This window comes from Podarcis melisellensis, assembly GCF_964234715.1.
Source record: "Podarcis melisellensis genome assembly, chromosome: 8".
In the NCBI taxonomy this organism is placed as follows: domain Eukaryota; kingdom Metazoa; phylum Chordata; class Lepidosauria; order Squamata; family Lacertidae; genus Podarcis; species Podarcis melisellensis.
In genome coordinates, this window is record NC_138540.1 from 16,551,646 (window position 1) to 16,565,863 (window position 14,218).

General features: G+C 46.4%; 1 protein-coding gene across 4 annotated transcripts in view; it reads right to left on the bottom strand.

The window, feature by feature from the left end:
* The window catches only part of MTOR (mechanistic target of rapamycin kinase), a 105,151-nt gene that overhangs the window by 74,893 nt on the left and 16,040 nt on the right, over positions 1 to 14,218 (bottom strand). For all 4 annotated transcript variants that reach the window (XM_081923370.1, XM_081923368.1, XM_081923369.1 and 1 more), the window contains exons 14-19: positions 12,512 to 12,634; positions 12,224 to 12,313; positions 11,984 to 12,076; positions 11,093 to 11,227; positions 10,231 to 10,360; positions 4,876 to 5,126 (exon numbers count right to left, since the gene is read on the bottom strand). In XM_081923370.1, coding sequence (XP_081779496.1) covers positions 4,876 to 5,126; positions 10,231 to 10,360; positions 11,093 to 11,227; positions 11,984 to 12,076; positions 12,224 to 12,313; positions 12,512 to 12,634 — 822 coding nt within the window. The remainder of the gene's footprint in view (positions 1 to 4,875; positions 5,127 to 10,230; positions 10,361 to 11,092; positions 11,228 to 11,983; positions 12,077 to 12,223; positions 12,314 to 12,511; positions 12,635 to 14,218) is intronic.

The window sequence follows — 14,218 nt, forward strand, 5'->3', positions numbered from 1 at the left end:
TACAAAGGTAACTTTAACAGCAGCGCATGCCGGGGAAAGCTCATCCCACATACAACACACAGCTCTAACCAAACATACGTTCCCAACTTGTCCACTCTACATACATGGAGCTCAATCCAGGGAACAACCTGAGCCCTGTTCCCTCTTTAATGTTTTGAATCTGTGCTAATATTTTCAGAGATTTTGACAGGACTTGCACAGGCCCCTAACTTCCTCCAAATTGCGCTCCATTTGGGAAGCAAAATCAAGCAAAAAGCAGTTGAGGCCTTTGTGGGTCCCAGTGCAATTTCAATAGTTGTTTTCAGTTTGACAAACAAATTGAAAACTCATGTCTCCCAGCCCATTGGGTATTCCAATGACAATGCAAACACCCTTTTTTTTGTTTCAGATCCTTACCACCCATTATTATAATTATTTTAAAATGAATGATAGAGCCTTGCAGTTTGCTTGAAGCAGAACATAAATTTAGGCCGCGGTTTAGTTCTTTGGTAGCAAGCGGAAGCGTATCCACAATCAACCATAAGAGTTTCTCAAATCTGATATAAACACTATAGGTTATATCCAATCTTAGTCCTCTTCAGAGCAAGTCCATTGAAATTAATAAGAGCATAAGAAGAGCTTGCTGGATCAAGCCAGTGGCCTATGTAGTCCACGATGCTTGTGGGAAACCCTTAAGCAGGATCTGAGCACAAGAGCAACTCTCCCCTCCTGTGTTTTCCGGCAATGGGTATCTGGAAGCATACTGCCTCCACTGTGGAGGCAGAGCACAGCCATCATGGCTGGTGGCCATTGATAGCCTCCTCCTCTAAGAATTTATCCAATTCTCGGTTTACAAGAAGTTCTGTGAGGATTAATTTAAGAAATATTGTAAAAATGGAAAGGGGGAGATGATTTGTTAAGAAAGGTAAAGGCAATATTAAGTCAAGAATTGCAGGAGAAGTGATCAGGACGGAGGATTATCAGAGGTGTTGAAGGAAGTCCAAATAAGAATATGTATGTAAGAATTTGTGTGGTATGTGGTATGTGGTATTTGTGTGGTATGTGGTATTTGTGTGGTATGTGGTATGGTATGCCTTTAAAAAAATTTGTACATTAAAATTTTATATATATATATATATATATAATCTACGAAAATCTACGAAAGCAAATATATATATATATATATATATATATGCAGGTTTTGGTGTCCTCGGGTGTCTTCCCGTGTAAAAGTTGGGGTGTCTAGGCGACGTTTCGACGAGGTCTCACTCGTCATCTTCAGGCTGGTGCTTTCGGCTTCTTGTTACTGGAACAGAGCAGGATCTCAGTGTTTGAGTTCCTATAAATACTGTTGAGGGGGTGTGGTGTATAGCCTCCAATGTTCTGGGCAGAGAGGAAGTTCCCAGGCTAGTGTGCCTTTTCTTCTTTTGTTCCTTAATTACTTGAGGGATATCTTGAGTGATTTCTTGAGTGATATCCTGAGTACCACTTAGGTGGGTCATTAGGTGTGGATTAGTTGCTAAAGTCTTTGTGTCTTGACCTCTTGAACTTTGTGAAGAGTTTTTCTGAGAAGATGGCTGTACTGCACTTAGTTGTGCTCTGGCTTGGCTTCGTGTATAGGGGCGAGCTGTGGTTTTGTGGCCTGTGTCAGCCAGATCTGTGTAGGGATTGCAGGGGGGTGCAGCATCCGGAGGTGCCACCATGGTTTGGCTACTGGATGGTGTCTGTAATTTATCTGTGGAGAGGGTCTGGGTTTGGGTCTGGTGTGGTTGATTGGTGATGGCGTTCTGTGTGCCTCTGGATCTGGTGTCAGTTTTTGTGGGGAGGGCTAATTTCCAGATGTCTGGCAAGCGGGATGTGTCGTCACGCTTGTTCATGTTGTGAGGGTGTTTCTCTATCTCGATGGCTTCCATGATTATTCTCTTGTGGTGATGTTCCATGTTAAAGAGCAATTTGGAATCTGCAAAATTAATTTCGTGTCCTGTTTCTTTCATGTGTTGGAAAAGAGAGGAAGTTTTTTCTTCTTTTTTGACGGCATTCTTGTGTTCTGCGATACGTGCATTTATTCGTCTGTTTGTTTGTCCAATGTACGTGGCTGTATCTATGTTGTATCTCTCTTCACACAAGTGCCCATTAATGAAGCCTTGACAGCCATTCAAAACAAATACAATCCCCCCGAATACATCTTGGACCTGACCAACCACTGCCTAACCAACACGTACTTCATCCACAATGGACAAAGATACAAACAGATAGAAGGAGCACCTATGGGATCACCCCTCTCACCGGTCATCGCAAACCTGTACATGGAACACTTTGAAACCAATGCTTTAGACAAGTCAGAACACAAACCCAAACTTTGGCTCAGATATGTTGACGACACCTTTGTAATTTGGCCACACGGGAAGGAAAAACTGGATAGCTTCCTCACACATCTCAACAGCCTACACCCCAAAATACAATTCACTATGGAAATAGAAGCCAACAACCAACTTCCCTTCCTTGACGTCCTAATCTACAAAAAACCTGATGGCTCCCTAGGACACACTATCTACCGGAAAAAAACACACACCAACCGCTACTTACATGCACAATCACACCACCACCCTGCACAAATAAACTCCGTAGCCAAGACTCTCATCTCCAGAACCAAACGCCTGGCTGACAAAGACCACTTGACAACTGAGTTACAGAATCTCTCAAATGTGTTAATTGCCAATGGATACCAGCAAAACAGGGTTACGAAGCTAATCCAAAAAGAAACACCCCCCAAAAACCAAGACACAGAAGAAAACAATGGCATGGCCCTCCTTCCTTATATCAAGGGCACTACAGATAAAATTAGCAAAATCCTCCATAAACACAATATCAAAACAGCCTTTTGCACCAACCAAAAAATAGCCAATATCCTCAGAAACCCCAAGGATAAAATCCAGTTGGAAAACCAAGGGGTCTATGAAATACCCTGCAAAGTCTGCCCAGCCACGTACATTGGACAAACAAACAGATGAATAAATGCACGTATCGCAGAACACAAGAATGCCGTCAAAAAAGAAGAAAAAACTTCCTCTCTTTTCCAACACATGAAAGAAACAGGACACGAAATTAATTTTGCAGATTCCAAATTGCTCTTTAACATGGAACATCACCACAAGAGAATAATCATGGAAGCCATCGAGATAGAGAAACACCCTCACAACATGAACAAGCGTGACGACACATCCCGCTTGCCAGACATCTGGAAATTAGCCCTCCCCACAAAAACTGACACCAGATCCAGAGGCACACAGAACGCCATCACCAATCAACCACACCAGACCCAAACCCAGACCCTCTCCACAGATAAATTACAGACACCATCCAGTAGCCAAACCATGGTGGCACCTCCGGATGCTGCACCCCCCTGCAATCCCTACACAGATCTGGCTGACACAGGCCACAAAACCACAGCTCGCCCCTATACACGAAGCCAAGCCAGAGCACAACTAAGTGCAGTACAGCCATCTTCTCAGAAAAACTCTTCACAAAGTTCAAGAGGTCAAGACACAAAGACTTTAGCAACTAATCCACACCTAATGACCCACCTAAGTGGTACTCAGGATATCACTCAAGAAATCACTCAAGATATCCCTCAAGTAATTAAGGAACAAAAGAAGAAAAGGCACACTAGCCTGGGAACTTCCTCTCTGCCCAGAACATTGGAGGCTATACACCACACCCCCTCAACAGTATTTATAGGAACTCAAACACTGAGATCCTGCTCTGTTCCAGTAACAAGAAGCCGAAAGCACCAGCCTGAAGATGACGAGTGAGACCTCGTCGAAACGTCGCCTAGACACCCCAACTTTTACACGGGAAGACACCCGAGGACACCAAAACCTGCATATATATATATATATATATGTACGAATTTTTTTAAAGAATTTATCCAATCCTCTTTTAAAGCCATCCATGTTGGTGGCCATCACTGCCTCCCTGTGGGAGTGAGTTCCACAGTTTAACTTGCACTGCATAAAGAAAGACTTTTTATTTGTCTTGAATCTTCCAACGTTCAGCTTCAGTGGATGACCTGGAGCTCTAGTGCTATGGGAGAGGGAGAAAGACTTTTCTATATCTACTTTCTACGTGGCATGCATCATTTTATAAACTTCTATCATGCCACCTCTTCCTCGCCTTGTCTCTGAACTTAAAAAGTCCAAAACGCCACAACTTTTCTGCACAGAGAAGTTGCTCAACTCCCTTGATTATTTTGCTGGTCCTTTTCTAAACCTTTACAAACTCTACAACATCCTTTTTGTGGTGAGGCAACCAGAACTATACACTGTGTTCCAAATGGAGTAATGGGGATAACTAGCTTAGGTCCATTAATTCCAATGGATTTACCCTTATAAACTTAATTGGATACAACTCTATAGCTTTGGAATTAGAATTGAAACTTGCTCAGAGCAACCCGGCACCTGCCAGACCAAGGTGGGGGAGTCTGGCCAGCTGCGGCATCACACATGTGCTTCCCCTGCTGATGGTAGTGAGGGCAGCAGCCACAACCACAACAAAAAGCAGCAGACGACTGGTATAGAGGTCTGAAGGTTACAACAGGCAGAAGGGCAAGGGAGACCAGCGAAAGCTAGCTCAGAGCAAAAGAGGCTTCACAAAAGTGGAAGCCACTAAACAGCAGGTCTTCTAAGGCAGCGGCGAAGAATGGTTAGTAACAGACGATATTCCAAAAAAGATTGAAATGGAGACAGGAAGCGGTCACTCACTTTTGCAGCATGCCTGCAGACACAGACAACTCAGCAACGCCCCGTATTTCAGGAATCGGCCTTCTTGGTTTTGTTTTCTCAAAGCCGATTCTGGTTTCAGGGGAGGGTGGAGAAGGACAGACAAGGACGCACTCACCTCGCGGATGGCACCATCACAAACCCGAATGACGTTGAGAAAGGTCGGCATGACCTGAGGCAGGAACTGCACACACTTGAGCCCGAGAGACTTGAAAATGAAGGTGATGGCTTGGACCACCATTGTGTGGTGGTGGGACAAGGACTGGTCCCGGAAGATCCTCATGAGGGCCACCATGGAAACGGCAGGGTAGAACTCATCCAGGGGGAGGTTGCCCATGTTGACCAGCATCTCACTGGTGCTATAATCGGCTGAAAAGGGAGGGAGAATTAACCACAGATATTGGGGGCGGGGGCTATTATGTGATCACTCTACAGTGGTACCTCGGGTTAAGAACTTAATTCGTTCTGGAGGTCTGTTCTTAACCTGAAACTGTTCTTAACCTGATGTACCACTTTAGCTAATGAGGCCTCCTGCTGCCACCGGGCCGCTGCCGCATGATTTCTGTTCTCATCCTAAAGCAAAGTTCTTAACCCAAGGTACTATTTCTGGGATAACGGTGTCTGTAATCTGAAGCGTCTGTAACCTGAAGCGTCTGTAACCTGAAGCGTCTGTAACCTGAAGCGTCTGTAACCTGAGGTACCACTGTTACCCGAGGTACCACTGTTGAGTCACTAACCCTAGCCAATGTGAAGACACTTTGGAGCTCCTAGGCTAGGGCCTTAAGACTCTGAGATTTTATTTAAAGAAGAAAAAGAAGAAGGAGAAAGAAGTCGCTAGCCCTTTCAGAAAGAAAACTTTCTAAGTGATTTCTGTGAAATGTGCCAGCCAAGCTGCTCCTGCCTGTCAAGTGTTTTTGGCCAACAAGTGAAATTAGAGCTGTGATTGATAAATGAGCTGTTGGACATCGGTCATCAGAAATCCCTAGGGTCCTAAAATGCTACTGGTTCCACTTTTCCTGCTTCTATCTTATCATTGGAATCTCAATAGTTTGCCCTTCCAGCTAGGATGCTTCTTCCATGTGGTGGGTTCACCTGAGATCAGGTAATCCCTGAAAGCTATTTTCTGCAACTACTACTACACAGTAAGCATGGGTGGATGTTAAAGAATTCCCCCCTCCCCACAAAGGCAAATGTGAAAACTTTGCAAGAAGGCTTAAGCATGCCTCCTGTTGTGCAGGTGCTAAGGACCAGGTACTCGTTAAAAATGCACTGTATAGTTAATTTATAGTACAGTGGTGCCCCGCAAGACGAATGCCTCGCAAGACGAAAAACCCGCAAGACGAAAGGGTTTTTCGGGTTTTGCGACGCTTCGCTAGACGATTTTCCCTATGGGCTTGCATCGCAAGACGAAAGCCCATAGGGAAATCTCGGGGACCTTTTTTTAAATGCTGGCGGTGGGGAGCAAAGCCTTTTTCCCCCCTCCGGACTTCAGAAGAGGTCCAGGAAGGCCGGCGGGGGCGAAAGGCTTTGCTCCCCACCGCCAGCATTTTAAAAGCGGTCCGGGATAGCAGGGAAGCGCTTCCCGCTATCCCGGACGGCTTTTGAAGGCAGGCAGGGGGGGCAAAGACATTTGCCCCCCCGCCCGCCTTGGGAAGAGGTCCTGGACCTCTTCCCAAGGCGGGCGGGGGGCAAAAGTCTTTGCCCCCCCTGCCTGCCTAACCGGGGGCTTTTAAATCGCCCCGGGACTGTCCGGGGCGATTTAAAAGCCCCCGGACGGCTTTTGAAGCCTCCCCCCGCCGCCCGGCATCGGGGCATCGTCCCGATGCAGGGCGGCCGGGCAGGAACGCCTCCCCCCGCCGCCCGGCTTCGGGGCATCGTCCCGATGCCGGGCGACGGGGCGAGAAAGCCTCCCCCCGCTGCCCGGCATCGGAACCATGTCCCGATGCCAGGCGACGGGGCGGGAAAGCCTCCCCTCGCCGCCCGGCTTCGGGGCATCGTCCCGATGCCGGGAAGTGGGGCAGGAACGCCTCCCCCAGCCGCCCGGCTTCGGGGCATCGTCCCGATGCCGGGAAGTGGGGCAGGAACGCCTCCCCCAGCCGCCCGGCTTCGGGGCATCGTCCCGATGCCGGGCGGTGGGGCAGGAACGCCTCCCCCAGCCGCCCGGCTTCGGGGCATCGTCCCGATGCCGGGAAGTGGGGCAGGAACGCCTCCCCCAGCCGCCCGGCTTCGGGGCATCGTCCCGATGCCGGGCGGTGGGGCAGGAACGCCTCCCCCCGCCGCCCGGCTTCGGGGCATCGTCCCGATGCCGGGCGGTGGGGCAGGAACGCCTCCCCCAGCCGCCCGGCTTCGGGGCATCGTTCCGATGCCGGGCGGTGGGGCAGGAACGCCTCCCCCCACCGCCCGGCATCGGAACGATGTCCCGAAGCCGGGCGGCCGGGCGAGAAAGCCTCCCCCCGCCGCCCGGCATCGGAACGATGTCCCGAAGCCGAGCGGCGGGGCGAGAAAGCCTTTGTCCCCCCTGCCTGCCTTCCCAGGGGCTTTTAAATCGCCCCGGACAGCGGAGAAGTCCTCCGCTGTCCCGGGTGATTTTAAAATGCCGCCCGCCAGAAGAGGTCGGGGGAAGGCGTTTTCCATAGGAACGCATTAATTGATTTTCAATGCATTCCTATGGAAAACCGTGCATCGCAAGACGAAAAACTCGCAAGACGAAGAGACTTGCGGAACGAATTAATTTCGTCTTGCGAGGCACCACTGTACAATTGTATATGTGTCTCCTCAGAAGTAAGTCTCTGTGTTCAGCAGGGCTTACTTCCACAGACACAGGATGGCAGCCTAGGTTTTTGTTTTAGGACTGGGAGGAAACCAGGTTCATTTACCTTTAACAGAAGATATTCAACAGATTACGTCTTTTCTAGTATGGAAATACAATTATGGGAAAATCTGTGCCATGACTGTACTCTCTAATTTTGTGCTATGCCACTTCCTACACTTTGTGTCTGGTGCCCCCAGCACTCTCTCCAAATCTGAAATGTGCCCATTGCCCCAAAAAGACTGGTGACTGTTGCTATAAATGACATGTCTCCAGCCTTAGTTTACCTAATTTATTCTGCAGTTGTAAACCATTTTGTTGAATCTATACTGCTGCCACAGAGCATAGGGAGAGGCAAAGGGCTGAATGAAGCACAGTTGCCCCCTGGCCCAATGGAAAGCTTATTTAGCCGCTAATCTCTTGCTTCTGAGAATTGCCAGGCACTGCCCACACCCTTTCAAACCAATCATACTGTTGGTTTCTCAGTCCTTGGCATTTCAGAAAGCTGAATTTGGTGCCTTTCCTGCACTTGTAGACTTGCAGCCATAACCGACCAGGGTATCTAGCATGCAAACACTTTGTTTAAATTCAACTGACTGTAGATAGCGCTTGTTTCAGCTCTATCATTGCAATGGAGCAAGTATTCGAGGTATTACATGGTGCAGGGGAGTTGAAGAGAACCTCAACATGAAACACTAACCCCTCTTTGCCAGGAACTTTCCAGATCCTATCTCTGGCCAAACAAGCGTCTCCGTCAAACAATTTCCTTAATAAATGTTGATCATAAGTCACAGTATTAAGTGGCTTTTCAGTTCTCAGGAAAGCTTACAAGCTAATCAGTTATAGTCACAGCTGGAGAGAGGGAGATTTATAATATCCTCTACTTATTTTTGGCTTTCTTCTCTCCATTTGGCTCTCCATGCCAGAATCCTGGTTTTCCATCAAACCCTAAAAGAGCTCCAGCTCCAAATAGTGCAAAAATTGGTGGATGCTTCATTATAGCTGCTTGTAAGTTTAATTCTGTGGGTTCAGGACTTGGCCAACAGGCATATCATGCCCAATTTTGTAAATCCAGATTGCTACATTTGGGTGCAGGGAGGGGACTCTTTGAACCAAAGGAGAGCAGACTGAGGCAAACATCTGGCAGGCAGCTGCATGGTTCCACCCCATCAAGTAGTTTAGCACCTTTAAACTTTCTAATTCAGGAAACAGCTACACAAACAGGCAGAAAGAGACAGGAAATGAGAAAAACTGAGCTGACGTGTGAGGTTTTCATGGGCAGCTTCTCCTCAAAAGGGGAGCCACAATTTTTGTGGATGTGGAGACAGTTTCACCATTTAAAAGCAGGCTGCTATTAAAGGCTAAACTGCCCATCAACTTCCTTTCTTTTAAGAAGGATGGGTAGATCATTATGTTTAAATAAATAAACTGAGTGGTTATTTGCAGGAAAGGTTTCAAACAGAAAAGGAACAAGAGTTGTGAGGAAGTCCAATGAGGAGAATGAAATGTGGATATTGGAAAATTGTATGTTACTCTGTATGTTTTTTATTGTTTAAACAAAACTTTAATAAATATTATTATAAACAAACAAACAAACAAACAAACAAACAAACAGAAAAGTCTATGATTGCCACTTCTAGCCCATAGCTTGACTGAAATCTAAAGGGAATGGAAGCAGCTCGGTGGGAGAGCACAGTTTTTTTCATGTTCAATCTCCAGGGAGGGCTGGGAAAGATGTCCTGTCTAAAACTCTGTGGAGCTACTGCTGGTCAGCATCAACAATACCGAGACTTAGATAAACCAGACTCTGTATAAGGCAGCTTCTTATGTTTCAGCTCCCGCCAGCTTCAACCCAGCACAGCCAGGGGTTAGAGATGATGGGAGCACTAGTTCAACAACATCTAGAGGACTACAGGTTCCCCATCCCTGCCATTTAATATGCAGGCTAGGGGGCCTGTGGATTACATTTCCCAGAACGCTGCTATCACAGAGAAGGAAGGTACATGTGCTCCATTGAGAAAGGCTGATCTACAAACAACAATGTACGTTTCTTTCTTCACATGTAAATAGATTGAATCAAGCTGATCAATCAATCACATTCTATATAACTAGTCTATGAAATTGCAGGGTTTTTTGTGTTGTAGAAGGTAACATCCCTATATATCACCCATGTCTTCTGAGGAGAATCAAGGAAGATCACTGCTTATCAACACTGCTGAGCTATTAATGTAATGTTGGGGAGGGGGTTGGCAGAGGAGTGGTAGTAGAAACCATCTAGCCCATCTTCACAGCAGCCCTCTGAACAAGGTCTCCACCTATTTCCATTCTATCGATTCAAGCATGAGGTACAAGTATTCCAACTCATGCATACATTAGCAGGTGGAACTGCAGGTTTAAAAAATCCACGCACCCCACACCTCATCCACTAGCCAGAGGTCACCAATGGGATCCAGATGTTGCTTAAACTCCAACTCCCAGCAGCCAGAATGTCCAACGGTTCAGGGGATGGTGCCCGGAGGTGGAGTCCACCAAAATTTGGAGGGAAGCCACATTCTATATCTTGGTCATAAGAATTTTGGGGGACAGGAGACCCAGCACCAAGGCTAAGAGCTCTTCCTTGAAGCAGACTGAACCCCTGGACCTCCCCTTTCTGAGTCTACTTACAAGAATCTTGGCTTGATTTAGACTCTGACAGGCTGACAGCAGAGGCATCCCGCGACTGGTCTATCATGCCAATGTTGACTTTGTGCTTGTATGGATCCAGTGCCCCCAGGAGACCAAGGACACGGATAGCCTAACAGGAACAAAAGATTGGGGGGAGGGTAAGACTCATCATGCTTCAAAGGAAAGCATCATCAAAAGAAGCATCACCAACGCAAAAGGCAGATAATAACTGTGAAAGCACAACCTCAAACCAGCAATTCCAAGGACAGAATTTTGGCTTTCAGTGTACAGCTGGACAATCCTAAGAGTCTCAGATCTGGCTTAAATATAGATAGAGAGACAACAGTGACTGATTCAAAGCTGGGAAATTACCAGATGAGATGATTCTACCAGCCAGCCATCAGCTAGGAGGCACTTTGTGTCACTGTTCAGCTCCCTGATTACTTTATCAAGCCTTCTCCACCTTTTTATTTAATTTGCATGTTATAAATATGTTATGAAGCCTACAAATATGGTATAAAACCTCAAAGCGGTTTACAAAAAGCCCTTCACATGTTTTCCCGCACTACTGTCACCCTATCATAAGCTTTAGGGATCTTTAAAAAGTACATCACACATTTTTTTAGAAAAAGTATTGATTTAAGTAACACCCCCCCCACCCTGTGAAGCACAATTTTCACAGTAAGAAATCAAAACTTCTCATATCTCACCATGGACACCTGTAATCATTCAACACACAATTGTGTGTGTTGGTCAAATTAGTCAAAGCACAAGAGAACATACTTCCATTCATCCCCTTTGGCATTAATTCAAGAGAATTTTTACCAAGCCTGCCCTTGTTTCTCAGCCCATAGCAGCCTACCTCTCTCCGGGTACCCTGGTTCTGCTCCGTCTTCAGGAAGTTCAGCAACACCTCCAAGAGAGTTGGATATTTCCTATAGGGTTCCACCACATAGCCAGTGCTGGCCACCAGCTGACCCAGGGTCCAGAGAGCCACCTGGAACAAATCCACCGTAAAAAAGAATGCTTTTTGTTTTTGAGACATAGTTAGGATTGTGGCTAATAGCCATTGATATCATTCTACAGGTCACCAGATTGGAGAAGGTGGCCTTAGACATTAAAAAGAAACAGACTGAGAGATATAGGGGCAAGGAATGGCAATTTGGCTTAAACGTCAAAGGTAGGCACTAAGTCCTTTGCTGATTTTTTAACATTGTGCCTCCCAGTCTTTCTGGCTTGGGGAATTACCAGTGTGGAAGTGAGCTCCTGTTTTGTGTAAGTTCGGTACATTCAATTTATACATGGCTTCCCACTAAAAAATGTCCCAAATCAAAACTAAAGAAAATGCAATACTAAAATCAAAGAAATATTTTTACAAACAGTATAGTATCTCATCATTGCTGCTGCCCCAAACACCTAGGAAAACAAATGTCAAGGTGGGCACCAGGCAAGTCTCCCTGAAGAGAGCATTCCATACATGTGTGGCTATCACTGAGAAGGTTGTAATTTCTGAATAAATAAAGGGAGGAGGTGGCTTCCTGAATGAGCACTTTGCGGGGGTTTTGTCCTATTATTGTTCTTCTAAATTTGGTATTAATGTCTGTTATGCTATTTGTATTTTAAGAATTGCAAGTAGCTTAGAGGCATCTTTTTGTGAAAAGTGATTCTTATTATGAAGTTTGCTTTGTACAATATTCTAAGATTAGAGAGGAAAATCAAAAAGGCTTTCATGAAAGCAGGCCATGCTGCTCACCTGTCTCTTAGCAAGTAGGGAGGAGTCTTGGAGCATGTCCATGATTATGATGAAAAGCTCATCCACCCATTTCCTCATCTCCAGCCCGCTAACCTGTTGAGGGAGGAAAAAGAGGATTTGGCGGGTGAGCAGAAGGAACAGAAAGTTTACAGGCATGAAGTGACCATGGCAGCGCTCACGCTGCCATGAAAAGTGTGGCTCTGTCAAGCAAAATAAAATTCCAAACTTCTAGAGATTTACCTGTGCCAGTTCACCAATGGTAGCTAGGACGTTATTGATTACTCCAGGGTTCGGATCAGGGTCAGGGTCTTTCAGTTTCACAATCAGTGCCTGTTGAATGACATGCAGAAGGAGGAATTTTGATCAGGGAGGAAAATAAGTCTGCGTTTGCGGCCCATTTCAGCCAAGCATTCATGCCCTGCCCAGAAAAGCACAGCGGATGTAAATCATTCAATTAATGGCGTAATGTATAAATGAATTCGGGGGGGGGGGGAGACAACCATCCTACATGTGCTATGAAAGGCCTACCTTGAGAATGGGTTCCATATAGGGGCGGATAAGTCTTGGGGCATTGGAGACCAGGTGCCCCAACATCCTTGCACTCTGCTCTTTGATCCTGCCAACGCCACTGTGCTCCAGCTCTGTCAGGATCTGAAGGGGGGGGGGGGAAAGATGCCATGGAGGTGAGAGCTAGTATTTCCCCAGTTAGAAGGCGATTGGGAAGTAAATAACAGGCCTACAACTCCCATTCTCAAGCAGAAAAAGATTATCTTTCTCCATCTGGTCCTTATCTCTATGTAATGGAACAGTAGACTTTAGCCTCCAATGGAAGAAGCAAAGATAATGAAGAAAAGACCTGCTTGTAACGTCAGGCCAGGTCAGGGGCGGTTTCAGTTTTGGTCAGGACATCAGGCTGCTGGTTGGCTAGGAAGCTTCACCCAAGAACACACAATGAAGTCTTGACTCTCCACACCAAAGTTCTTCAACTTGAGTCCCCAGATGTTGCTGGACTGCAACTCCAATCATCTGCAGCCAGCTTAGCCAATTGCCAGGGATTATGGGAGCCGTAGTCCAACATCATCTAGGGACTGAAGAATGAAGAAGCCCAACTCAAGCATTCATATTCTCTCCATCAATTGCACAAACCCACATTTTTCTTCCTTAGTTGGGGCATATGCAGGGAAAAGTCCAAGAAGAAAACTAAAAATGCAAAGGGGGACCTTTTAGGTCCTCCTAATCTGCCCTCAGGAAGCCCCCCTTGTATGAGTGCACAAACACATCCCCATCTCCAAGGGAAAGGTTATAGTTTAGTTGCAGAGCACTTGCTTTGCATGCAGAAGGCCCCAGGTTCAAACCACAGCATCTCCAGGTAAGGCTAGGAATGCCCCCTGTCGGAAACCCTGGAAAGCTGCTGCTGGTTATTGTGCTAGATGGGCCAATGATCTCTGTGAGAAGGCACCACAATGTGGTACCCTGGACCCTATGCCATGTGAGGAAAGAAAGATCCAGCCAAACAGAGTGTACACTCTGCTTGCCCACACTTTCCTTTAGACAGGGGTCAGCAAACTTTTTCAGCAGGGGGCCGGTCCACTGTCCCTCAGACCTTGTGGGGGGCCAGACTATATTTTTTTTGGGGGGGAATGAACCAATTCCTATGCCCCACAAATAACCCAGAGATGCATTTTAAATAAAAGGACACATTCTATTCATGTAAAAACACGCTGATTCCCAGACCGTCCATGGGCTGGGTTTAGAAGGGGATTGGGCCGGATCCAGCCCCCGGGCCTTAGCTTGCCTACCCATGCTTTAGACCTTTTCACTGCCACCAGGTGAATGAGTGGTTTGACCTGGGCTGCCTTTCACAAAACAGCCCTTGTGTCTACTCAAGGACAACTCAAACAGCATGGATCCTGGCTCCAGATGTAGGGATGTATAAACAGAGACAAGTGTTAATGAAATCAAGTTAAATATTAACTAGAAAGGGAAGGAGGGAAGTTCTTACAAAAAATAGTTTACATAGAAAAACCTATAGAAAACAGCATATCTCAGCAATGGAGCAAAAGAACAACTAAATAAGTGGTTAGCCACAAAACCAGCTCTCCTCCGCAGTCACATTCCCTAAGACCACAGACTTACCAGGCAGTTCTTCACATAAGACTTTTCTATGATCCTTCTCACTGGTATATATCCTTTGTGAGAGACCCTCCTTGTTCTGAATACTAAAGAAGAACTGTG